Raw genomic sequence first — 25,981 nt, 5'->3', positions numbered from 1 at the left:
GGGGACACCGCGGGGCGCCTCTTCCGCTCCCACAGCACAAAGCTCCTGGAGGGACAGCTGGGCTGCAGCGGGGGTCCCCCTGCTGAGCCCTAGTGCTCCCCTGGGGTCCGCACAGGCTGCGCCAGGGCACTCGCTGCCATGGTCGGGGCTCGGCCCCTTGGAGAGGGAAGGCAGGCAGGGCCGGTTGGGACAGATGGCTCTTCAGGGGCCCTGGGCAGCGTACTGGGCCTGCTCAGCCTCATCAGAGGTTACAGACCTGCCCTCGCCAATTGAGCTTAGCGTCGGCCCGAGGACTAAAGGGTCCTGGGTTCGATTCCGGTCAAGGGCAGGTACCTCAGTGGCAGGCTTGATTCCCAGACTGGTTGGGGTCCATGAAGGAGGCAACCAATCGATGCATCTCTCTCACATCAATGTTTCTCCCTCTGTCTCTCTCCCCTTCCCTTCCACTCTCTCTAAAAATCAATGGAAAAGTATCCTCGGGTGAGGATGAACAACAACAAAGAGGCCACGGAGCCACGGGACCTCGCAGCCAGGCCACCTGCTTCCGTGGCCTGTGCCTTGGTATCAGCCGCGTTTCACCAACCTCAGGGCTCTCTCCTTTGCCCCATTGGAATTGTTTTTCAAAAGGCTCATCAGAACCGCCTGTGACACAAAGCTGGGCACCAAGACGCCCCGGGGGCAGGATCATCCATCTTCAAGATCCTATCCCGTCCCGAGATGCCCTCGCCTGCTTCCCTGAGCAGTGCCCCCCACATCCAGGGCACGTGTACCCCCTCTTCCCGTGAGAGGGTAGGGGGAGTGACCGCCACGCTGACCACAGACGACTGGCTCCGGAACCTGGACAGACCCACACAAACGACAACAGGAACCGAGAGTGACTGAGAGTGAGGCTGGGGGGGAGGAGGGGCCTCACCCAGGCGCAGGGCAGGCAGTGCAGGTGGCAGATGCCGGGGGGGGGGCAGTGCGCAGGCTTAGCTGTGGAAAGCTCTGACTCGCCTAATTTTATCGTGTCCTTTGAAGACTCCCCCTGGTGTGTTCCGCAGGCAACGTGTCTGCGCGCGTGGAAAGGAGAAACGAAACAACTCCAAAAAAGCGAATCTTTTAATAAAAACGGCTCATAAAAATCCTAATAAATTTCAAAGAGCAAGATAAGTCTCAGTACATTTATAAAAGAACATTTGGTCCTTTTACAAAAAGCTCCCTTTTCACGTAAATACATCTCTTATTTACAGTTCAGACGGACACGCCGCCAGCGCGAAGCCCATTGCACGTCACAGAGAAACGCTCGTGTGTCCAGAGGTTCCCACTCCCCAACGCTAGATTCTTTTTAAAAACCAGATTTACGTTTCTGGGGCACAATAAATAAAAATGCAGCTTGGGTTTTGCTACTTAAAACGACAACAAATACCTTTAAAACGATTTCTCTGCCTGAGGAAGGGCGGGGGGTCGGGAGGGTCCACAGGAACCGAACCAGCCTCGCAGCCACGTTCAGGGGAAGGGAGCCCTGAGCCCTCCGGCCCGCACCGCCCGCCGCCCCTTTCACAGAAGCCCTGCCTGCCTGCGGGGAGAGGCCAGCTGGGTGCGGGACGGGAGAGGGAAGACGAAGGTTTCCCACGGGCGCCATCAGCCACTCGGGGACCGCACCTGCCAGGCAGCCGGCGTCAGAGAGAAAGGAAGGAAGGTCGGTGCGAGCCTGCGATCCATCAGTAACGAGCTGGGGCAAGTGCCGGGGCCGAGGGGCATCAGGCTCAGGCCCCCGACTGCGCACCTGCACCTGCCCCGCCAGGCCCGGACTGTCCCGTCACCTGCCGACCCGGCCGTGCGCACACAGAGGCGCCGGCGGCTGCAGGGACGCGCTGGGCGACCTGCAGGAAGAGGTGACAAGCGGCCTCTGAGGCGGCACAGCTGGGCTGGCAGCACTTCCTGTCACCTCGTTCCAGGAAGTGGGGCTCCCGTCACATCCTCTACAGCAGCGAGGCCGCCCTGAGCCAGGCTGAACCAAACCCTGCCCCTCACGTCCACAGAGCAGACCAGACACCAGCGCCACGCGGACCGCGAGCGTGGCAGGTGCGCAGCTGTTCCCGGGGTGACGGGCCCAGCCTGGGCGCTGGGGGCAAAGCCAGCGAGGCCATCTCTGGCACTGCCCACTGAGCCTCCCTGCCCAAACCGCCCCTCAGAACAGCCGCGGACCTGCGGGTGTGCCCTAGGCTCCAAGGGCAGCCGCCGCCGACTGGCCTGGCCCCTGCGGGCACCAGCCCGACGGACCACCCGGCGCGCAAGCTGGGACTGCTGTGCCGCCACCGCTCACCCAGGACGAGCCAGGGCCGGAAACAGGGTGCGAGGCGCAATACAGGACACGTCTCGGGTCCCCTGGAGGCCCCGGGGGCCTCTGTGGCACTCGGGTGGGGCCCCTTCCCCGTGTGAGAGGGAGGAAGGCCCCAGCAGCTGCAGGGCTGTCCCTGAGCTAGGGGTGGCGGGGGGGAGGGGGTGGCGGGGAGCCAGGGCAGCAACGAGAAGGGAAAACACACGGCCACTCGGGGACCCGCGTTCTTGCCTAATGTGACCCACTGTCCAAAATGGGTGCTGAAGAGTCGCCGGACTCACCCCGGGAGAAGGCACGGGGGGAGGTGCGGGGGGAGGGGGGAGGCGCCGGGGGAAGGACGCGCTCGGCCTGCCTGTGCATCTAACATGGGACGTTGGGGTTCACCGAGTCCATGAGAACATTTAAAATCTATACGACCCTCCAAGGTAACTTCCTATTCAGTAGCTGAGACAATGTCGATGCACAGAATGCTTCAGAAATGAAGAGGAAAAGGTAGAACAGAAGCATTTGGTTCTTTTACTTTAAAACAATTTGCATAGTAAACGTTTAAAAGATGGAGGTGACACATCTATTACTGAAAAACCCCCTTTTTAAAAGCCTCAAAGAGCGGGATTGCACGTCGTTTAAGACACAGTGACACGCGTTTTCTAGAAGGAATAACATGTCCCTTTGGGTGGAGGGAGCAGCCAGTGGCCTGTGCTGTGCTGGCTTCTCGTTTTAAGACAGAAATGAACAATCGGAAGTGCGTGCAGGGCCAGGTGGGCCACGTGATGGGGGGGGTGAAAGCGACGAGACTCCCCCCCTTCCTACAGGCTCAGCTCCACCCGAGGTCACACGGAAGCAGGTGAGGTTTGCACCCTCTGCGCGTCACTCAGCAGGTTCAGAGGGGCTCTCGTTCTGGCCGAGAACGAGGAAACAGGAGAAAAAGGAAAGAGAGAGAAGGCGTTTCCGCACAGGCTCCCCCTCAGGAGGCTGAGGAGACCAGGCGGAAAGGCAAGGACAGGCCAGGACACTTGCAGAATCTCCCTAACGCCGCCCCCCCCCCCCCCACGTGGCTACACAAAACACGCCTGTTCAAGCCACAGCGGCAGCGGTGACACGCCGCACGGCCCAAACCGGAACCACGTAAGGCACTGACCCACGGCCGCGGCGGGAGCGTGGCCCTCCCTGACTCAGTTGCTTGGCACGAGACACAGGAAACAGAAACGAGACACAGTCAGAGCTGAGCATCCTCGCTAGTGACCAGGAGGCGGACGGAAGCACAGTCTTAGGGACGTTTCTCTCCCCTAAAGGCACCTGGTTCTGGAACCACGCAGCTCCTCAGGTCAGGTCCGAGGAAAAGAACAGTAAAACACATCCGGAAGATCTCCCTGCTAAGCGCACAGCGTGACTGGCCGCCAGGGGACCGCTCCCCGTAAGCTCAGAACCGGTAACACTGCGAAGGTTCCCGGGGGTGCAAACAGGGAGCTGGATGGCTTCTCCCCACGCGACCCAAAATCACGGGCGGCACCTGGGAGAGCCCAGTTACCCAACGAGAGAAAAAGGATGACAAAAGGCAATAAATAGGCAGGCCCCGGGGACCGCAGGCCCTTTGCACGGGATTCCATCCACAGTCGCTGATGGAGGCGGCAACACTGTCTGGCGCGCGCCGGCGAGGGGAGGAGACGCTGGGTCCCACCGTCCTGAGCCACGAAGGTCTGTCCACGGTGCTGAGCGGCATCAGCAGGTCCTACGAGGCCAACTCCTATGCACCTTCTCACTTCAAATTACATCCGTGAGAAAACGGCATTTTATTGAACAGAAGAGAAACACTAAAGGAAGCAGGACTCTATGGATGCGGGCGAGGAGCCGGACAGAACTGCTGTGGCACTTGGTCGGCCAGGTCCCGGCCTCCACCTCACGCGGGGCCGGGCGTGGCCAGGCGTGGCCCGGACGCGGTGTTCTGGTCCGGGCTCCGCGGGGCCCACAGAGCAGCAGCGCCGGTCAGATCAGGCCGACCATCTGGTCAATCTGGCGCATGTAGACGCTCTTCAGGGGCAGGGAGTACCTCCGCTCGTCGGGCACGCGGTTGCACTAGAGAAATGGGACCGTGGGAATTTCAAGTTAAAAATCCATGTGTTGCTCTAGCCGGTTTGGCTCAGTGGATGGAGCATCAGCCTGCGGTCTGAAGGGTCCCGGGTTCGATTCCAGTCAAGGGCATGTACCTTGGTTGCGGGCACATCCCCAATAGGGGGTGTGCAGGAGGCAGCTGATCGATGTTGCTCTCTCATCGATGTTTCTAACTCTCTATCCCTCTCCCTTCTTCTCTGTAAAAAAAATCAGTAAAATATATATATATATATATAAAAAAAATCCATGTGTTGCTCTAGCTGGTTTGGCTCAGTGGACAGAGCATCAGCCTGCAGTCTGAAGGGTCCCGGGTTCGATTCCAATCAAGGGCACATGCCTGGGTTGCAGGCTCGATCTCCAGTGGGGGGCATGCAGGAGGCAGCCTATCAATGATTCTCTCTCATCATTGATGTTTCTATCTCTCTCTCCCTCTCACTTCCTCTCTGAAATCAATTAAAACATATATAAAAAAAAAATAAAAAAAATCCATGTGTTGACTCGGCCAGTGTGGCTCAGTGGTTGAGTGTTGACCTATGAACCAGGAGGTCACAGTTCAATTCCAGGTCAGGGCACATGCCTGGGTTGGGGGCTCGATCCCCAGTAAGGGGGGACAGGCAACCAATGATTCTCTCCCATCATTGATGTTTCTGTCCCTCCCTCCCTCTCCCATCCTCTCTAATATCAATGAAAAAACAAAACAAAACAAAACTCCATGTGCTGAGCCCCAGGAAATGGGGTGGATGAACCGACCTGGCCTCTTGGCCAGGCACTGCCGACAGGTCGAGCGTCCCGTGTGACACAGGAGCTGGCAGCATCCCTGGCCTCTGCCACGAGATGACCCGGCCCCACCCCCAGACATGGCCACTGTCCCTGGAGGAGCGGGCACCCCGGCTGGGAGCACTGGGGTGGTGGAGCGCCTCGCCTCCCAGGGGCACAGGCGGGGGCCCCGGAGGCTGAGGTCCACGCAGTGCACAGTGGCCGGGACTCCGAACGGCCTCCCAGGTCCCACTCCGCCCAGAACTGCGGAAAACGCCCTCTTTGGGAATCCTGTGGCTCCTCTGTGTTCATAGCTCCTCTCTCCACAGCCGGAACCTAAACGCGCACGAGTGCTTCTCTGCGTGTAATTGGAGGCCTCCTCCCTCCTCTCGAAGGTTCGGGAACCAAACATGTTGTCTAGAAGCAGTTCCCACACGCACCATCACAGGCTCTTCCCCAAGGAACACGTCCCCACTGGGACTCACTGGTCCCCACAGCCCCGCCTCCTTCTGCCTGAGCATCCTCCCTGTAAGGCCTCCTCCCCCTCCAGGACCTACTGAAAAGCCAGCTCCTCCGGGAAGCCCTCCGGGCTTTCTCTGGCAGGTGGCTCCCCTCTCCTCTGTGTTTTGACAGCTCTGTGGCTGCCCCCTCCTCAAGTGCCTGGGGAGGAGCCGGTCTCCCCACCAGCCATGACCTATCTGAAACCGGGGCCCCTCGATCGGCCCCCATCCAGCGCTGCGTGACGAATGAGGTCTATTACATGAGCGTCCGCCCATCGATCCCTCAGGGGGGAGTGACTGGCCACTGCTCCGCGGCTCCCATGCCTGACGGCACCTGCAAACCGCCTCTGTGAATCTCAGGCAACCGGTCTGCTAGTTAATTAGGGTGTTTTCTCTCCGTCCACATGCAGAGTGACCCCCGAAAAGCAACTCACGTTGGAGCTGGAGTTGATGACTTTCAGGTCGGGAGCCGCCGGCCTGCGCAGAGAGGACCTGGCTGCGCGCCCGCGCTCGTCGGGGAAGAACTCCTTCCACGGCGCCTCCCGCAGGTGCCTGTCCACCGACACCACGTGCCCCTCGGTGGTGAACATGTACCTGGTGCCGGACTTGTGCACCGGGTTCTCCTCATCAAACAGCTGGAGGGAGAGGAGACACGATTGGTAACGGGCAGGTTGGACCTCAGGGCGCCCAGCCCCCGGGCGGGGGGTGCGGGGGGGAGCTGCCTGCCGCCTTTCCAGGGACAGGCGGCTGGGGAGGCGTCCGGGGTCCCAGCCCGGCTGCGAGTCTGAGTCACCACTTCTGCTTGACCTTCCAGACTCTGCAGGACGTGCCCCCCGACCCCGGCGAGAGAGTCACAAGGCCTAGGACAAAGGCCCGAACCTGGGCCGTGCGCGGAACCCTTGGATGAACCCACGTGCTCCCCATTCTCGGGCTGGAGCCCCAGAACTGTCTGCACCTCTCACATGGCAGACGCGGGGGGCGGTGCTCCCATCTGCCTCTGCACATGAGCATGCGCCTGTGGCCACGGTCACACCGTCAGAGGCCAGTCCACAGGCTTCGCTCTCTCCTGGGGGAGCCCCAAGCACGTACCAGGTACAGGTACTTGCAGGTCTCGCTGAGGAAGAAGCTCTCCATCCGGTCCTCCTTGGACTTGTCGATGACGTGGTGCAGCGTGGCGTACCCACACCTGCAAAACAGCCGTCAGCCCTGCCTGCTCCCTCGGGGGCGCGCTCACCAAGCAGCGGGAGTCTAGCCACGGAACCACCAGCCCCGCAGCACATGCCCACGGCAAACAGGTTCCGTTCGGTTCCAGGGCTGCCCGCCTTAGCTGAGCCCGTCTGCACATTCATTTGAAAATGGATTTGGCGGCCGAATCGCCAGGTTAGTGGGGGCGGCGGGGACGGGTGCTGGCAGGTGTGCCGAGAGCATATGTGACATGAGAAGTGGCTGGGACGACTGCAGGGCTGATTAGCATTTTTCATCCTGATATTTATAGAACCGACGTATCATTTGGAAAGTCTAAGACGGGAATTTATAAAAAATACTCAGGACCCACTGCTAGGTAAAAAAGCAGGTCGCAAAATGGAAATAGCTTTTTCTATATAATACACACATACACACACGTTACATATGAATACAGAGACGATGAGCACACAGGCTTAACGACTGTGCTCCGCTCCGCACGTGGGCGCCGGGGAGAGCAACCGCACGCTTTACGTGTGAAACGGGACAGAGCTACTTAGAAGAATACCGTCTGCCAGCACCTCACGGACAAGAACAGGGAGGAAATGAAAAGCCACCCCCTAGAACGGACAGGTGCTGACAGAAAGGAAACAACTTCCCCACAAAACCAAGAGCAGTACCCGCCCGCCACGTGAACATGCGAGAACCTGTTCCCGGCACAGCTTCCAGGGACCCCGATTCCGACAGGAGGGGGGGAGCTGGAAAACTCACTTGACTTTCGTGTACTTTTCCAGACTCTGCAGGATGTCCATGCCCACGTGGAGGTAGAAGGGGTTCTTGGTCGCCTGGAGGGGAGAGGGAGCGTGAGCCAGCCGGCCCAGGACGTGGGCGGCCACAGCGCGCATCACGGCCCGCAGCAAGTGTCTCGGCTGCCGGTGTCTGGGTGATGAGTCAGGGCCAGAGGAGGGCGCAGGGCCTGGCCCCTGAGGGTCACAGCGTCCAGGGCTGTCAGCTCATGTCGGCTCCACGGCCTGGCCAAGGGGGAGACAGCCGCTCCGGGCAGGGCCGCTCCCCGCCCGCCTTCCTGAGCCACATGCCCGGCCTCGCTCCAGCGCCATCTCTGAGAGCAAGCCAGTGTCCACCTGCCTCAGAACTCTCCAGAGGCCGGTGCCTCGGGCACAGGGAGCAGGAGCTCGCCCCGGTCCCCACAGCCTCGTGAGGTCCCCCACGGAGGCTGCGCCCGGCCCTCCGACTGCCTCAGCTCAGCCTGAGAAGGCCCCCAGGGAAGGGTTCGCTGGGAAGGGGAGACTTCCCCTCGAGTGGTTCCGCAGTTGGGGGTCATCTTTTTTTATCCTCATCTGGGAATAGTTTTCTTTTTGTTTTTTTAATTTTAGTTTTAGAGAGAGTGAAGGGAGGGAGGGGAAGAGAGAGAGAGAGAGCGAGAGAGCGAGAGACAAGCACCGACGTGAGAGACACGTGGACTTGTTGTCTCCCTCCCACCCCTGCCCTGACCAGGCCGGGGATTGAATCTGCAAGCCGTCCCCGCCCTGTGGAACCATGAGTGACCCTGACAGGAGACACCTGGACAGGTCACTGTCAGAACGACAGGAAACAAGAGAGCCCACACCAACCAGCAGGGGTTCCCCGAGAACCAGGCCCCCAGGCGCCCCGGCTGCCCCGGCGCTGAAACCCGGCCGGCGGGACCCGCCCCGCACCTGGTAGAGGAGGTAGGTGGACTCCACCAGCTCCGGCCGCAGCGGGTAGAAGAAGACGTCGGGGGCCTGCAGCTGCCAGTTGTACCGCTCGGGGAGCGCCCCGTAGCGCTTCCAGATGGCGTAGTAGAAGGCGTGCAGGCAGATGGCATCTTCCACGTCTCCTATCAGGACCTGCGGAGGCACCGGCCGCCGGGCTAGGACACTGGCCCACGGCTCTGGCTTTCCCTCCCCCACCCATACCCACCCTGGGCTGGAGACAACCCCAAAGTAGCACCCAGAGCAGGAGAGGCCTCCCTCGGGGCATCAGTGCCAGGAGGACGGGCACGGCACCGGCCAGGGCTTCGCTGTGATCACAGACAAGACAGCCGAGGGCCCACCAAACACGACACTGGGCCACTTTCCGGGCACGGCTTCCTGCTTATCCGTGGCTCCGTCCAACACTGTGGAGCCAACAGAACCACCGAGACACGCCCTGCCACTGCCCTCCTGAATCCGAAGGAGCCGGGGAGCCCACGGCCGCAGGAGGGAGGGCCAGCGCCCCACGTGCGTGCCAGGGAGGCGGCGGTACCTGCAGCCCCGGGAAGAAGGCCTGCAGCGAGTCCATCCACGTGTTCATCAGCCGCCCGCTGAACATGTCCACGTTGACGTACAGCGGGGGGTCCCCTTCGCCCTCGTTGCAGGCTTCCCGGCTGCGGCGAGCAGAGGGCAGGGTGAGAGGACGGTGACAGGCGGCTCGTCCCCCCGCGGCCCGAGTTCCACTTCAATGGCGTCGGCATGAACCTTCCTCCTGCCCCCCCCCCCCCCTTTCTTAGAATTTTATTTATCTCACCTTTTCCTGGCCAACTCAATGGCTTTGGTCATTTGTACAAAAATTCTAAAAACTGGCTTTCAGCCCTAGCCGGTTTGGCCCAGTGGGTAGAGTGTCGGCCTGTGGACTGAAAGGTCCCAATTCTGGTCAAGGGCACATGCCCTGGTTGCGGGGGTTTGATCCCCAGTAGGGGGCAGGCAGGAGGCAGCCAATCAATGATTCTCTCTCATCACTGATGTTTCTCTTTCTCTCTCCTTCTCCCTTCCTCTCTGAAATCAATAAAAATATATTTTAAAAAAAGTCATCAAACACATCCTACCCCTCCTTTAAGGCTCTGCCTCTCCCGCGATACTAGCGCCTCACAGGTAACCCCTGAATGAGCATGAGGTCAGAGCTCGGCCGCGGAGCAGCCAGCCCACGTCCTCTGCAGGAAGCACTGGGACATGCAGCGTAAGGACAGGCCACGCGGGGCGCGGGGCGCACAGTAGGTCTGCAGGCACACACCGAGCCAGCTGCCTGAGGGCCGGCTCCTCAGTTCCGTTTGGGGCTTTAAAAAGTAAAAACGGTGCCCGGCCGGTGCGGCTCAGTGGGTTGGAGCATCGTTCCATGTACCGGAAGGTTGAGGGTTCGATTCCCAGTTGGGGCACAAGCAAGAGGCAACGGATGGATGTACCTCTCTCACATCAATGTTTCTCTCCCTCCCTCCCTCTCTAAAAATCAATAAAAACTGCCTCCTCCCCCAAAAAGTGAAAGTGGCTGAGCTCCAGCCAAACAGCCTGTTGGCGGGACAGCACTCGCGGTGGCTCCCACGGCAGCCACTGTGGGGACGGGTCCAGGCGGGCGCCCCGAGCGAGAGACATCAGTGACGTCAGGGGAGAGGCCAGGCAGCCGCCACCTGGATGCACTGCTGAGAGGCAGCAGACGAGGCAGGCTCAACCCGGCAGAGGGAGAGCCGCGGCCACGCCCTGGCTCTCGGCAGGGGCAAGGCCAACCCTCGCAACTCTCTGGCAAGTAAAGGGTCCAGTGACTCGGCGACCGCCCTGCAGGACAGCCGTCTCCTGAGAGGCGTGAGGCGCAGGCTGTGGCGTGGCAGCCGGGCTGCGACGGTCCGGCCCTGCCTCCCTGAGCCGCCCTGGGTGGCCCCGCCCCCTGCCCGGCGGCTGTGCGATCAGACGCAGGCAGGGCCGGTCTGTCACTCTGAGGTTAGGTCACGAAAGCACATGGTCTCTCTCTCCGAGGGAAGCTGCCAGGAGCCGCTTACAAGAGGCCCGAGTTGCCGAGACCTCCAGCCGACAGCCAGCGGCTCTGGCCTCCGTGTGCACCTGGAAGGGACTGTCCGGCTCGACCGGCCTCGACGAGGCGCAGAGGCCAACGGGGCCTGGGCGCGGCGCGGACGTACCCCCTGCGCAGGTAGCTCTGGATGCTGTGGTAGGCGGCGTTGAACATGTCCAGGTCCTCCTTCTCCCCGAAGAGGATGTAGGACTTGAGGAGGTACTCGTAGAAGGAGTCCAGCCCCGCGCCCAGGCCGCTCTGCTTCCCCACCCAGTGGCCCGTCTGAATGTTGACGACGTTGCCTGTGGAAACGAACGGAGTGGGTCAGGCTCCCGCTGTTGGGGGCAGCCCCTCCGGGGCCCCTGCACCGAGCACCCCCGGCAGGAGAAGGACGGGGAGCTGGGCCCTCAAACTGTCCTCAGTCCCAAGGTAGCTCGGCAGCAGGAGCCTGACCGCCGACGCCAACACGGCGGAAACGGTGTTATTTGCTTTTCCCATGGACCCTCACAACCGTCCTCTAAGCAAAGTCCCAGGAGGACACTGGGCGGGGCAGACACAGAGGGCCTATTGCTGAGTGGTCACTTTTCAGATTCAATGGTACAAGCGGAGGAGGGGAGGGAGCCCCAGAGAAGAGGGAGGGACGGGGCCCAGGTGCGTAGTCCTATGGCCGGAGAAGGGGAGGGACGGGGCCCAGGTGCACAGCCCCATGGCTGGAGAAGGGGAAGAAATGGAGGCCCAGGTGCGCAGTCCCATGGCTGAGAAGGGGAAGGGATGGGGGCCCAGGTGCACAGCCCCATGGCTGGAGAAGGGGAAGAAATGGAGGCCCAGGTGCACAGCCCCATGGCTGAGAAGGGGAAGGGATGGGGCCCAGGTGCGCAGTCCCATGGCTGAGAAGGGGAGGGATGGGACCCAGGTGTACAGCCCCATGGCTGAGAAGGGGAAGGGATGGGGCCCAGGTGCATAGCCCCATGGCTGAGAAGGGGAGGGATGGGACCCAGGTGCACAGCCCCATGGCTGGAGAAGGGGAGGGATGGAGGCCCAGGTGCGCAGTCCCATGGCTGAGAAGGGGAGGGATGGGACCCAGGTGCACAGCCCCATGGCTGAGAAGGGGAAGGGATGGGGCCCAGGTGCACACACCTAGCAGCCCCGTGCCGCTGCTCCGGAGGCTCCACAGGGCCTTCACCGCGCGCCGGGCCACCCACTCGAACGTGGAGTCCCCCAGCAGCCGGCTCAGCATCCCGAACTCCACCAGCAGGGACCCGGCGCCGGCCGTGCAGGTCTCGTTATTGCTGTCCGGGGGGACGCCCGTCTTCAGGTTCACCTGCGGGTGGGAAGAGACAGAGGTTCATGGTGCCCAGGCGACGTTGCTCAGTGGCTGAGCGTCGACCTATGAATCAAGAGGTCACAGTTCGATTTCTGGTCGGGGCACATGCCCGGGGGGCGGGCGCAATTCCTGGTGTGGGGCGAGCAGGGGGCAGCCGGCCGGTGATTCTCTCTCATCATTGATGTTTCTGTCTCTCTCTCCCTCTCCCTTCCTCTCTGAAATCAACAAAAGTCTTTAAAAAAAGGGGGGGGGGGTTGTGGCAAAACTCAAGGAACCTGCAGGGCCAGCAGGCGAGGCCCCGCCCCTAGACTGAATTGCGGTGAGTCAGCTCGCCGCCTCCGCCTCCTGCCTGGCCGGGATCAGCAAAGACACAAAGGAGAGGCTGGCGCGGGAGGCCAGGCCGCTGTGCAGTCACTTACTGGTCTGCGGGAGCTCTCGGAGCTCACTCCTGCTCAGACTGGGGAAAGGAGGCAGTGAGGCGGGACACTGCTCCCTCATCACCGTGGCGCCGGGGCCTGGCCACTCCCTGCCGGGGCCCAAGCGGCTGACTCAAGTCCCAGGGGAGTCGTGGGCTCGGGGAATCAGACCCGCAGGGGTGGACTCTCATTCCAGGTCTTGCATTTAAACCAGCAGCAAATGTGCTATCTGTGCAGGCTTCACGGGGAAGCAACCGTGGGGAGCGGTCACATGACAGCAGCCACGGGAGGGTCTCGGGGAGATGTACCCCAGGGGAAATGAAGACACCCACACGGCTTGGAGCCGGGGGTACAAACCCCACCCGTGGAGGGACAGCTGAGCCAGGAACAGAGCTCCGCCCTGAGGGGGAGGGTTACGGCAGATGGGCGCTGTATGCCCGGCACATAGTAGGTGCTCAGTTAATGCCAGAAGAATGGAAAACATCCACATCGTATTGAGGGCCGATTCTCTCAAAGACACAGCTGTCCCTTGTGTATCAGCCCCTTTCCTCCCCCCAAATACGTTGCTCAACAGAGAGTTTCATTCGGGGAGACGGCGGGAGCAGCCTGCGCACCCGGGGATAGGGAATCAGCCTGCGTACCCGGGGATAGGGAATCCCCGTCTTGGTGTTTTCAAAGGCCGGTAGCAGCCGCACGGCCAGGTCGTGGGCCATGTGCAGCAGCTCGTTGTCGTAGTCCTTGATGGTCATGTCGCCGAAGGGCTGCTTGGAGTCCGTGATTATCCGGTGGGCGGACAGGAGGCTGCCCAGGACCCTGGTGACAGGAGGGACACAGAAACGGCAGCATCGTGTTGGCTGTGAATGGCACCACCCCGTTCGCAGGACAGAGCCCGCAACCTGCCTGGGCTCGGGCCTCCCGAGGTGCTCCCCAGCCGATAACCGCCTGCTCCTCGCTCACCACTTTTACTGAGAGGGCTAACGGGGCCTCCATCTGGGGTCCCAGGGATGAGGCCACGGAAGTAACCCCGAGGTCTGTCATCCCACCGGCTCAGCTGGGGGCGGGGCGCGATCGAATGGCTCTCAGGCCAAAACGGCCTTTATGCTGAGACATCACACTGGCTCCCCTCACTTGGGGGAGCACGTGGCTCCTAAGAAACAGAACCAGCAACACAACACAGGCGAGATCTTTTGCTCTGGCAGCCGAGCAACGATGAATTGTTCTCTGGCCTGTCCAAGGAGGCGAGGAAGGAGACCTGCTCGCAGGGGAGGCCCCAGGTGAGCGCTGTGTCCCCTGCAGGGATCTGAGGTAGACTGTGCCTTTTCTCCAGAATGAACGCTTTCACAGTTTTAATGTGACCTCTGGAATATGATGCAGTAATACCATTTCAAAAAGTTTAAATGAGCCTGGCTGGCGTGGCTCAATGGTTGAGCATGGACCTAGGAACCAGGAGGTCACAGGTGGATTCCCGGTCAGGGCACATGCCTGGGTTGTGGGCTCCATCCCCAGCAGGGGGTGTGCAGGAGGCAGCCGATCAGTGATTCTCTCTCATCATTGTTGTTTCCAACTCTCTCTCCCTCTCCCTTCCTCTCTGAAATCAATAAAAATATATTTTAAAAAAAGTTTAAACAACATAGAAAAACAGTTATAATATATCGAGCTAAGCAGGCAAGATACAAAACTGGGTACAGAACACGCGCCACCGTGTGAGTGACACAAACGCAAGGAGGAGCCACACCCAGATGGTCAGCAGGGCTCCCCGCTCCGTGGTGGCAGCGGAGATGGGGCGCTCATTTCCTTCAGAAATTCCCAGAGGTTTCCCCAGGACACCGCCAGGGAAGGAAGCGAGCCCAGACCCGCATGAGAGGGACCCCCCTCACACCTCCGTCAAAGCGCGTGTCTTTCTGGTCAGTCCAAAACGCAGTTACACGCGGCCTCCGTGGCCTCTGCCCCGATGTCGCGGCCGGAGGACCTCGCGGGAGTGATTCTCTCCCACACAGAGGCAGCCGCCGGCACTGCACGTGCTGTCTTACCTGATGGTGGCCTCGAAGACTTGCACGGTGGAATCTTTGTCAAATGACACGGTGTTGATCACCAACTTGACCGCCTTCTGGAACTCAGATGAATTTCCCATGATCTGTAACAGAGGGGGCGGGGCTGAAGGACCCAGGGGAGGGGCCACACCCTCCCCCACTGCACCTGGTGAAACCCAGTGAGCTCTGGGGGCATCTCCGAGGGCACCTGGCCAGCCCTGGCCTCCAACTCAGCAATCACGTCTGCAAACGGTAACACTGAGCATCGTTCCTCGATGCCATCAGCCCTTCCCTTCCCCTTCCCCTCACTCAGGTATCAGAGTTCCCGAATTCTGGGAACGAGGAAACACCCACCCCCAAAAGGAAGAAACGAAACTGCGACCTTCCCTCTTGCTCCTCAAACACACGGACAGCTCGGAGCTGGGAGCCCAGCACCCAAACACCCGGAAACAGCGGTGGCTTGTGACATGGTTGTTTACGTGCGCGGAGAAATAGAAGTGTTATCTTTTGGAGCAAAGCACAAGTCCAGTGACATTCAAAACAAACAAAACACAAGAGACAGTCAGCTCGGTCTCTTTAAAAACATACCCTAGCCCGGCCGGCATGGCTCAGTGGTTGAGCTCCATCCATGAACCAAGAGGTCGCTTTTGATTCCTGGTCAGGGCACATGCCCAAGTGGGGGCACGATCCCCAGTAGGGGGCGTGCGGGAGGCAGCCAGTCGATGTTTCTCTCCCATTGATGTTTCTATCTCTCTCTCTCCCTCTCCCTTCCCCTTTCTCTATAATCAATAAAAACATTTTTAAAAAGGGCCTAGAACCCCGATGCCTATTGGATGCGTGGGCATGACGTCACACCAAGCTGCTCTCTCCAGGCGAAGTGCAAACTGGGCACAAAACTTTTTTTTTTTAAATTTAAATATATATTTTATTGATTTTTTTACAGAAAGGAAGGGAGAGGGATAGAGAGAAACATCGATGAGAGAGAAACATTGATCAGCTGCCTCCTGCACACCTCCTACTGGGGATGTGCCCGCAATCAAGGTACATGCCCTTAACCGGAATCGAACCTGGGACCTTTCAGTCTGCAGGCCGACGCTCTATCCACTGAGTCAAACCGGTTAGGGCTCACTTGATTTTTAGATTCACTTATTGATAGATATTGGGCACAAAACTTTTTAGATTAATCAGAAATGAAATGCCTTCATGCTGTTCAAAAGCTTATGACAGCCCTAGCTGGTTTGGCTCAGTGGATAGAGCAGACTGAAGGGTCCCCCCTGGGGTTTGATTCTAGTCAAGGGGACATGCCCAGGTTTCAGGCTTGATCCCCAGTAGGGGGCGTGCAGGAGGCAGCTGATCAATGATTCTCTCATCATTGATGTCTCTCTCTCTCTCTCCCTTTCTCTCTGAAATCAATAAAAATATATTTAAAAAATGTTTATGACAATCCTGGAACTGTGATGACATCGTAAGGACATACACATGAAAAACAAGGAAACACAAACCGTCTCTGAGACACATTTTTCAGGTGCCTGATTCCCGAGCATTCCCCGTCTGCAGGCCTCTGCCCCTCGCTGTCCCCTCCCTGCCATAGGCAGAGCGCGTACAGGCGGCTCGGCTCTGGCCTGCACGCTCTTTCTTTGTAAAAGATGGCGCCGTTGCCGGCCAGACCAGGAGATCCTGTCTCCCAAGGCCCAGCTGCACATCTGTGGGAGCCTCTCTGACACGTTAGCAGAGGAGAGGAAACCTCAACAGAAGCAAAAGCCCAGCGAAGGCCGGATGTTATACAATGGAAACCACAGAGGCCTGCTTCCTTCCAGATGTTGGGCAGCACCTCTGTCTGTTGGCAGCTGCAGCTGCCGGTCTGATCTCAGGTCAAGGGGAAGGTGAAGAAGGAAGTGGGGACGGTCACTGGCCACTGCAGTCAGCTCAGCCAGCAGGCCCGAGGCCCTCTCTCCGGCTGGTCTGGACGGGGGAGGAAGACGGGTCCGTACTGCGGGACTTGTCAGAGCCTCTAAGATGCCGGCGTGCGCGACGGCTCCCAGCCCTGGGACAGACGTGCAGACTTTCACAAGCTCACTGGGGACAGACTTCTACGTTCAAAGAGGACGCCCCTGGAGGCTGTGCTGGGAAGGCTGGCGCAGCACAAAGTCCCTTTTGCACACACCCTTGCTCTAGACGTGGACAGTGCGGTGAGTGACAAGGGGAAGGCCCTGAACGGCGGGGGATGGAGGCACGCAGGGCGCGGGCGGGGCTTCCACAGCTGCGCAGGCGTCCTGGGACTTTGTTAAGCAACACTTGTGGCTGAGTCAGCCTGTTATCTTCGACAGGTCAGTCCTCGTGGGCTGAACGGACTGGTCTGGGCGATGGCAGACGAGGGGGTGGAGTCATGGATGCAGGAGGAGATCCTGGGAGACAAGTGCTTGGCAGCCCCAGCCAGGCAGCTCCACCCCGGCTCCCCCATTAGACGCGGTGGAATGCAAATGAGCTCTCCAGCTCCGCCCGCGCCGTCACCTCTCCTTCGAGCCCCACGCTGGCTGGCGCTGATGCAAACCTCGCCAGCATTGCACAACTCACTCCCCACGCTTCACCCGCGCACACGCTCAGACCACAGGAGGAGGTGCTCAGGGCGCAGGCTTGCTGGACACGCAGGAGAGATCGGAGCTGTCCCCTGGGACTGCACCAGGTGCAGAGGCTGGGAGGCCTGGCAATGGGCACCTGCCACGGAGCTCACGCCCCACCTGCCCTGCAGCCGGTCCAAGGCCTCCTGTTCCCCGGTCAATGGGGGACACAGGCAGCACTGAGGGGAGCCCGTGGGTCTGTCCAGAGCACGGGCAGCGAGGACAGGCCATGGCAGAGGCCTCCTGGGCTCAGGACCGCACAGGGTCAGGGACTGACCAACCCTCAGCTGGCGTCTTTTCCTCCTGAAACCTTCTTTTTCCTGCTGCGAAGGTTACAGTCACTATGGGCACTAACGAAATGCTCTTTTGATTCTTTGAGGCAATAAAATAGTGAGAAACTGGGAGAAAAATAGGTTTCCCCCAAATCATCACATTTTCCCTCATTTCACCTGCAATACTTTTCTTGCTCTGGGCGTCAAGGCCATGAAAAGAAAAAGCAGTTAAGGCCCGGCTGGCGTGGCTCCGTGGCCGAGCACCGACCTATGAACCAGGAGGTCACGATTCAATCCCGGTCAGGGCACATGCTCTGGTTGCACGCCCAGTAGGGGTCACGCAGGAGGCAGCCGATCCATGATTCTCTCTCATCATTGATGTTTCTATCTCTCTCTCTCCTTCCCTCTCTGAAACCAATACAAATATATTAAAAACAGAAACAACAATTATGAACGAGTATGAAAGCTGGGAATATACGGTGAGTACCAGGTTTCCTGGAACCCCATCCTGGCGGGGAGCAGGGGTGACACCCCGAAACCTCTCGATGAATTAAAAGCACAGCGAGGCCGTACTTACTGCCAGTGTGTCCAGCGCGTCCACGAGCGTCAGCGAGTAATTGCCCAGGACGTCGTTGATGTTCAGGTTGGAGCTGAGAGAGAAACAAAGGCGCTTGTGTTACAGGAGAGAGAGGGCAGTAAACAACACCCGCCAGCCGCGAGACCTGCTGGCCACGCTCGGGGACCGGGACTATTCCGGGCGGGTCAGCGGAGGCCTTGCTCCCTCACAGGCCGTCCCAGAGCAGCCGCGCCGCGGACCCCACGGAGGAGGGAGTCCCCAGCGGGAGGCAGGGACGGCGCCCAGGCACCTGCCGTCTCGGGTGCCGTCTCACGGCCCTAAGCGCTCTCTCCGTTCAGCTTCAAGGAGCTCTGGCTTGAGACCCTTAGGAGCAGAGAGGGGAGCCCTGCCCGATGACCGGCCCCCAGCCTCTAGCTGGGAAGTCCGCCCCCCCAGCCGGCCACTCCCAGAGAGGAGCGACCCCCCAGCGCAGTCTCGGCATCTCAGCGTCCTGGGTTCGGGGAGCACACGAACTTCATGCCGTGTTTCACCCACACTCACCCCAAAGCCCATCGCCTCCGTGGAGGCTGAGAATGGCTGTGGCACGACCAGGACAGGAGCTGCGTCACTTGTGCAACACACCTCTGCCCCCATCAACACCGCTTCCCTTTCTGTTTTTTTTTTTTAATAATATATTTTTATTGACTTCAGAGAGGAAGGGAGAGGGAGAGAGAGAAACATCAATGATGAGAGAGAGAGTCACTGATCAGCTGCCTCCTGCACGCCCCCTACTGGGGATCCAGCCTGCAACCTGGGCATGTGCCCTTGACTGGAATAGAACCTGGGACCCTTCAGTCTGCAGGCCGACGCTCTATCCACTGGGCCACACCAGCCAGGGCCGGACCCAGTTTCAAAATACTTTTGGACCCATGTCCAGGCTGTCACTACAATGAACAATAACACGTTGTCACAGTGCAAACACGTGCTCGCAATGACCGGGTGGCCCCGTCTCTCCACCCAGTCCACTCAGATCTAAGGCGTTCGTTCAAACTTTTAACTCTTTTCTACCAAATTGCTGTCCACGCTTTCAAAATGTGCCAGAATAGAAAAAAGAGCACTGGGGACACTGGGGCAGCGGGGATGAAGGAAGCAGCGGGCTCCACACCCCTCGGGCCGCTCAGTGGTTAGAGCCACGGCCTGAGCACAGAAGGGTCTTGGGTTCGATTTTCAGTCAAGGGGATGCAAGTTCAATCCCCGACCCTGGTCGGGGTGCGTGTAGCAGGTAACCAATCGGTGTGTCTCTCTCCCATTGATGTTTTCCTCTCTCTCTCTCCTTCCCTCTTTCCCTTCCACTCTGGAAAAAAAAGAAAATCAATGAGAAAATAGCCTTGGGTGAGGACTCACCAAAAACCCTCTTGGCCTAAACCACCAATTATGGTGAGTCCGTTTGTGCCAAACCGCGGTGTCGGTAAGCCCCGGATTTGTTCTCTGTAGATGCTCCTGTCCCGGGGCCAGCCTGACTCGATTCCGCTAAGTGCCTCAAGCCCAGAGCTCAACCCGCAGCGCCAGGCTGGCTGGCGGCACACACCTTCCCACCGAACCAGCTGCCAAACGCCGCGACGCAGAATCCAACTCTCCCCTTCCTGCCGCTCACCCACTGTGAATGTTTAAGGTTCTTGTCACCCCAAAAGAGAGAAGATGGAAAGACTCACACACGTGTAAGACAAACTGCCCACATACTCCAGGAATCTGCCTGGTGTGTGTGGCACAGAGGGCACAGGTGTCTAAGGGCTTGGTCACGCGGGGCGACAGGCAAAGGGAGAGGAAGGCGAACTAGTCAATCAGGAAAATCACCTGCGAACAGGTCAGCGGCAGCAGAGGACTTGGCCCTGACCCCAGGGAGGACAGGATCTGAGAGAGAACGAGGAATGAAGACGAGGCCATGCTAAGCCAGGGGCGCCTAGGAATGAGTCGGTTTGGGGGTTTGTACATTTGAGATTTGCTCTTTCTGTTTGGATAGCAATATGGTTGTGAGAAAGCAGAGAAGGGTCATGTGCCCAAGACCAGGACTATCACTGTTCACAGGAAGCAAGGAAACAATATCCAAAGGACTGGAAGGAACTCTGCGTTTGGCCCTAGCCAGTTTGGCTCAGTGGATAGAGCATTGGCCTGTGGACCAAAGGGTCCTGGGTTCAATTCCAGTCAAGGGCACGTACCTCGGTGGCAGGTCCTCCCTGCACCTGACCCTGCTGGGGCACGTGCAGGAGGCAACCCATCGATGCGTTTCTCTCACATCGGTATTTCTCTCTGTCTTTCCCTCTCTCTTCCACTCTCCCTAAAAATCGATGGAAAAATATCCTCAGGTGAGGATTAAAAAGAAGAAGAGCCCTAGCCAGTTTGGCTCAGTTGGATAGAGCGTCGGCCTGTGGACTGAAGGGTCCCAGGTTCGATTCCAGCCAAAGGCATATGCCTGGGTTGCGGGCTCGATCCCCAGTTGGGGGCGTGCAGGAGGCAGCCAATCAATGATTCTCTCATCGTTGATGTTTCTCCCTCTCCCTTCCTCTCTGAAATCAATAAAGATATATTAAAAAAAAAAAAGAAGAAGAAGAAGAAGAAGAAGAAGAAGAAGAAGAAGAAGAAGAAGAAGGAGAAGAAGAAGAAGAAGGAGAAGAAGAAGAAGAAGAAGAAAGAAACTCTGAGTTTGGAAGCTCTAACCCACATGGGGGACATGAGAGGAACCGGCTTTGCATAGCACTCTGCGGCCGGACAGAGACCTGCTATTTTTAGAGTTCAGGTTCTACCGACTCCAGTTAACTGCGCGCCCTACCACGAGTCAAACAAGATGGCCAGATAAGCCTCGTGAAAATGGGACTGAAAAATGAAGGAAACACAGGTTTGGCGCCGAGGTTTTGTTTCTGGACTTTTTACGTCTGATTCTGATCGCGGTGCCACGCGGCAGCTTTAACATGAACCCAAGATACACCTGCCAACAGTCGCCGGAAGACGTGTGACTTTGAACGTTCCCGAAGGGTTTGCATTACAGGTTACTTATCTGGGGTGTGGAGGTGCCCTGCTATTTTGGAGCCAGAAGGACAAAGCTCAGGGTCTAAACTTTTCCTGAAAATACTGCAGCTTGGGAGGGCGGAGTGAAGGAGAGGAAGGGAGGAAGCAGGGGGCTCTGTGCCCTCTTTGGAGGGCCCAGCGTGAGGGTCTACTCCAGGCCACAGGACCCACGCTCTCACCTCCTGACACCATCTTCCAACAGCATACGTGTCCCAAAGCAACCTGACCTCCAGGTCCCCACACTGTCACCGCACACTCAAACCGAAACCCTGGCCAGCTGATTTCGCCCCGAACCATGGCCTGCGCCACCCACAGCCACCGCGGGGCCAGCAGGCCGATCCCTGGCCGCCTCCCCTCACTGGAGAGGGGTCCAGGTCTCCAGGGGGTCCCTAAGGTTCATGAAGACCCACAAAACTCGCATCAGCTCGCTCCCGGCACCAGAGTCCCAGCTGATGGCGTGACCCACCCAGGTCCTCATTGCACTGTTCCCGCAGGCCCACCCCACACAGGGAAACCCGAGAAAACAACTGAGAGAGAGAGAGAGAGAGAGAGAGAGAGAGAGAGAGAGAGAGAGAGCGCGCGCGCAGGGCACTTCCTGCACGGTTCTCCCCCTCCCTGCGATCCCACGCGCCCTGGTGAGGAAGTACACGCTCCCCACACTCTGACTTCTGCTCCGTAAAAGTGTGTGGGCAGGAGCCGCGTGAACGAGCAATGAAAAATACCTGGTGAGCTGTTAGGCTTTCTGTTTTCAAATTGTAACGTTTCTCGAAAAGTTAGGACCAGAAGAAAACACATGGGCATAAAGCCCAGGACAGTCAAGCAAGGCAACTCATGAATTCCCACCAGCGGGGAAGACCCAACAATTCCTTTCCAAAGTTTAATAAAACTTTTTCTAAAAAAAAAGAAAGGAGAGAGAGAGAGAGGTAGAAAACACGTTCATATGTGTTAAGACTGGTAGGAAGGCGAGGAAAACAGCTCCTCGGTGTCCTCCAGTTTGAGGAAGGCCCCGTCTTTTGAAGTTCACCTGGGATGTGACCTGTGTCACTGAAATCATGCTCTCCAACTGCAAGTTCAGGACGGGAACGTGTAGATAAACAAACCATTAAAAACGTTGAGTCTGGGCTTCCCTTCTAGGCCCTCAGGCTGCCTCTCTCCAGGTGGAGAAACAAGGGCCCCACTCCAGAGGCCCCCCAGGGCGTGGTCCCAGGGACAGCAGCCCAGCACCCGACTCCCGCCTTCAGGGAGCGACCCAGAGCGAGGCAGGCACCCATCTGGCCTGACAGGGTCAGCGAGAGGCACGCCCCTCCCTCCGGCCCAGAGGTCCTTCCTGGGTGAGCTGGACTCTTGGACTCTGAGGTCAGCGGCAGTGACCCCTGGGGCTCAGACTGCACAAACAAGGCTGGCGGGAGGGGAGGGCTGGCCCACCTCCCCCCACGGCCCTGCCACCCATGGGGGGATTCATGGGACAGTGAACTCAGCCGCCAAGGCATCTCACCCGAGAACCAGGACCCAAACCTGGGCCAGACTCGCCCTCTCCCTCCCGCCTACAGCCTCACCTGGGAAGCAGCCCGTCATGAAGGAGAAAGGCCGTGGCCTGGCTCTGCCTCAGCGCACTGGGGGCTCCAGAGAAGTCCTTCTCCCCCCTCCCCACCCCGCAACCGGCCAGCTCCTGGTCTTTACATTTTTAGACAGAAAAGCCAGGGCTGAGAGGCACAGGCTTGTTCTGAAACTGCGTTTACAGGGGATTTCATGTTCCTCTGCGCTCATCTGGAGGGGGAGGCGGAGATGGGCGTCTGGGGTCCCTAGCCACCGCCTGGCACTGCACTGACCCCCGGGCCCTACGCCTCGGTCTCCCCATCTGTAAGAGAGACTGCGCTGGACAGCTGTCCCGGAGTTGTTGACTTCCGGAGAGTCCAGGAGGACAGCCCCCAGCCCATCCCGCACCCCACGTCCAGGAGGCCTCCAGGAGGTCGGCCGACGAGGCGGGGGCGCCGGCCTAGGATCCCGAGCGCCCGGGCATCCCCGGGGCGCCCGAGGGCGGAGGGGTACTCACGGGTCCCCGCGGTCAGGCCCCCGGCCCCCGCAGTCGATGGGGTTGAGCTCGTCCTGCGGAAAGGCGTGCGCCATGTAGTTGTCGTAGCCGAAGACGAACATGCCCCGCGCCAGGTCGCGCATCTGGGCGCGCAGCTGCGGGGGGAAGGCGCCGCTGTAGCGCCGCTCGTACTCGTCCGGGCCGCGGCCCCGGCCGCCCAGCACGTCGCCCCAGTGCGCCGGGCCGCACACGCCCGGCCGGGGCCGCCGCGGAGCCCGCCGCCGCCCCGCCGCCGCCGCCCCGGGTCCCGGCGGCTGCAGCCACGACGGCCCCGCCGGCCCCCCGGGCGGGTCAGCGGGTCCCGGGGCGGTCGGCGAGGGGCCGTCGGGGCCCATCAGGCGCTGGAAGCCGAAACTGAGCGGGAAGCGCTGGTAGAAGCCCATGCTGGGCCCCAGCCCGAAGACGAGCCAGAGCGCGCCGTGGAGGCCGAGCCGCAGGAGCAGCAGCCCCAGGACGAGCGCTCGCCATTGCATGGTCGCGCGGGCGCCGCGGGCATCCTCCCAGCGCGCGGGGCCCTCCGCCGCCGCCGCCGCCGCCGCCGCCGCACCCGTGCTGCCCGCCGCCCCGCTCGCTTCCCCTTTAAGGAACTCCGGGGTGACGCACCAGGAACCGGCCCATTGTCTCCCGCCCCCGGCCCTCCGGCCCGGCCCGCCCGGCCCGCCCGGCCTCGGGTTCGCCCGCCGGGTGGCCCGGGATTGGCCTGGTCCGGCCCGGCCCCGAGGGGCGCGGCGCACTGCCTCCCGCGCCATAGGCCGCCCCGAGTCCGCGCGCCCCGCCCGCCGCGGCCCCGCCCCGCCCCTGACCACGCCCCCGAGTCTGGCCCCGCCCAGCGCGCGAGGCCACGCCCCTGGGCGGGCCGGAGTCCCGACGGGCTGGCGTGGCGAGTGGAGGCCGCTCGGCTCTGGGCGACGGAACTTCCAGCCAATGGGAGGGCCGCACGGGAGCGCCCGGCGGACGCAGGACTGAGACGTGGCCCGGACCCGCCCGGCGAGCGGACTGCGAAAGCCGCTCCCGCTGTGGGTTAAGGACGGTGACGGTTAGGCGCTGTCGGAGGATCTGCTCTGCATGGCAGGGGCAGGTGTGTGCGTGTTTAATTTCTCGATTACAGTTGACTTTCAATATTATTTCTTTTAATATATATTTTATTGATCTTTTACAGAGAGGAAGGGAGAGGAATAGAGCGTTAGAAACATCGATCAGCTGCCTCCTGCACGCCCCCCACTGGGGATGTGCCCGCAACCAAGGTACATGCCCTTGACCGGAATCGAATCTGGGACCCTTCAGTCCGCAGGCCGACGCTCTATCCACTGAGCTAAACCGGTTAGGGCTCAATATTATTTTAATTACTTGAAGGCGTACAGCATCGGAATAGTGGTTAGACACTCACATAATTTAGAGTCCCCCGATATACCCAGTACCCCACCTGGACACCATACGTGGTTGTTTCAATATTATTGATTACATTCTCTATGTTGTACTTTACATCCCCATATTTTGTAACTAACTCCCAGTTCGAACTTCTTAATTCCTTCACCTTTTCCCCCAGCAGGCAGGGTTTTTAACTGGTCTGTTGATGGTGAGGGTAGGATATTACCTTTTAGCTCAAGACTGCACAAAATTCTGCCCTTTTTGTTGTTAATCCTCACCGGAGAGTATGTTTTTCTCCCATTTAATTTTTTTTTTTTTTTTTTTAGAGAGAGACTGGAAGGGAGGGGGAGAAACATCAATGAGAGAGAGATGCATTGATTGGTTACCTCCTCCTGGCCAGGCAGAGCCTGCAACTGAGGTACTGCCCTTGACCAGAATTGAAACTGAGACCCTTCAGTCTGCAGGCCTACACTCTAGCCACCGAGCCAAAGCGGCTAGGGCAATTCTGCTCTTTTTGTTAGAACACCCTAATTTGCAAGAACCGCTCACATATTGTAAAACACCTACCGGACTCCACCAGAGGCTCCCAGGAATGTGTGCTAACAGGTGCTGCTGGGAGATTCTTAGCATCAGGCAATTTCAGGAAATACTGAGTTAGGGTGTATTGCCTTTATCTCAGACATTCCATCTTTAAAAAAGAGCAGGGTGGGGCAAGGGGGTGGAAGTGGGGGAGGTGGCTGGGGGAAGGGGTACTGGCTGGGTGAGTACTCAGTTGGTTAGAACATCTTCCAAGGTTTTGGGTTCAATCTCAGTCAGGGCACATACAAGAATCCACCAATGAATGCATAAATAAATGGAACAACAAATCTCAGTCTCTCTCTCAGCAATTAAAGGCAAGAGAGGAAAGGCCCGGCTGGTGTGGCTCAGTGGTTGGGTGTGGACTTATGAACCAGGAGATCACAGTTCGATTCCCCGGCAGGGCACATACTTGGGATGCGGGCTTGATCCCTGGTGTGGGGTGTGCAGGAGGCAGCTGATCCATGTTTCTATCTCCCTCTCCCTCTCCCTTCCTCTCTGAAATCAATAAAAATATATTTAAAAAGAAAAGAAAAAAGAGCACAGGTGGTGGTGGTGGTGTGGGCTAGATTCCTGATCAGATCGCTTTATTCCCCTGTATGTACTTCCTCTACGGAAGCAGTTGCACACGTCCGCTCTGCATGGCCGTGACTCTCAGGAACGATCCAGCAGGGGTTTCTGCGTGCTTCTGTTGGCTGCCTTTGGAAGCGTTTGCTAAGGTTTGCCCTCCATACGGTTAGAGTGTGTGCCAGTTCCGCCGAGGTTCCTGAAAAGCCTGGAAGCAAGGCCTGCTGGGAGGCCCACGTGGGAGACTGGCTGAGTGACCAGGGGAGTGAGTCAGAGGGTGATAGTCGTCCCGTGGCACACGCATCATGTTCTCGGGGCCCGGGACCCTTCTGCAATAGAGGCGGCCCAAGAAACACTTGCTGACAGCCCAAGGGGCTCGCACACAGTAGGCCCTCTGTGGCCGAGCCCATCCCTCGCCTAGATCTCGCCAGCAT

General features: G+C 59.2%; 1 protein-coding gene across 1 annotated transcript; it reads right to left on the bottom strand.

Moving 5' to 3' along the window:
• Window positions 1–1,083: 1,083 nt before the first annotated feature.
• EDEM1 (ER degradation enhancing alpha-mannosidase like protein 1) lies at window positions 1,084–23,655 on the bottom strand. The gene is made up of 12 exons (XM_036333378.1): window positions 22,998–23,655; window positions 17,903–17,975; window positions 14,436–14,539; window positions 13,047–13,218; window positions 11,803–11,986; window positions 10,793–10,967; window positions 9,154–9,274; window positions 8,586–8,756; window positions 7,642–7,715; window positions 6,778–6,874; window positions 6,123–6,323; window positions 1,084–4,396 (listed from the first exon to the last, which is right to left on the bottom strand). The coding sequence occupies exons 1-12, from the start codon at window positions 23,507–23,509 to the stop codon at window positions 4,307–4,309; spliced, it is 1,974 nt and encodes a 657-aa protein (XP_036189271.1). The 5' UTR covers window positions 23,510–23,655; the 3' UTR covers window positions 1,084–4,306.
• Window positions 23,656–25,981: the final 2,326 nt, after the last annotated feature.

Source organism: Myotis myotis, unplaced genomic scaffold, assembly GCF_014108235.1.
Source record: "Myotis myotis isolate mMyoMyo1 unplaced genomic scaffold, mMyoMyo1.p scaffold_m19_p_13, whole genome shotgun sequence".
In the NCBI taxonomy this organism is placed as follows: Eukaryota; Metazoa; Chordata; class Mammalia; order Chiroptera; family Vespertilionidae; genus Myotis; species Myotis myotis.
This window is presented reverse-complemented; position numbering and strand designations above follow the sequence as displayed.

What these genes read in the sequence shown, in the direction of transcription:
- EDEM1 (XM_036333378.1), bottom strand. Translation starts at nt 23,509, where the DNA reads ATGCAATGGCGAGCGCTCGTCCTGGGGCTGCTGCTCCTGCGGCTCGGC. An exon ending in GTCTTCGAGGCCACCATCAG is followed by an intron (nt 13,219 to 14,435) that starts GTAAGACAGCAC and finishes TCCTGTCACCAG; the next exon opens with GGTCCTGGGCAGCCTCCTGT. An exon ending in CGGGGATTCCCTATCCCCGG is followed by an intron (nt 11,987 to 13,046) that starts GTACGCAGGCTG and finishes TCCCACCCGCAG; the next exon opens with GTGAACCTGAAGACGGGCGT.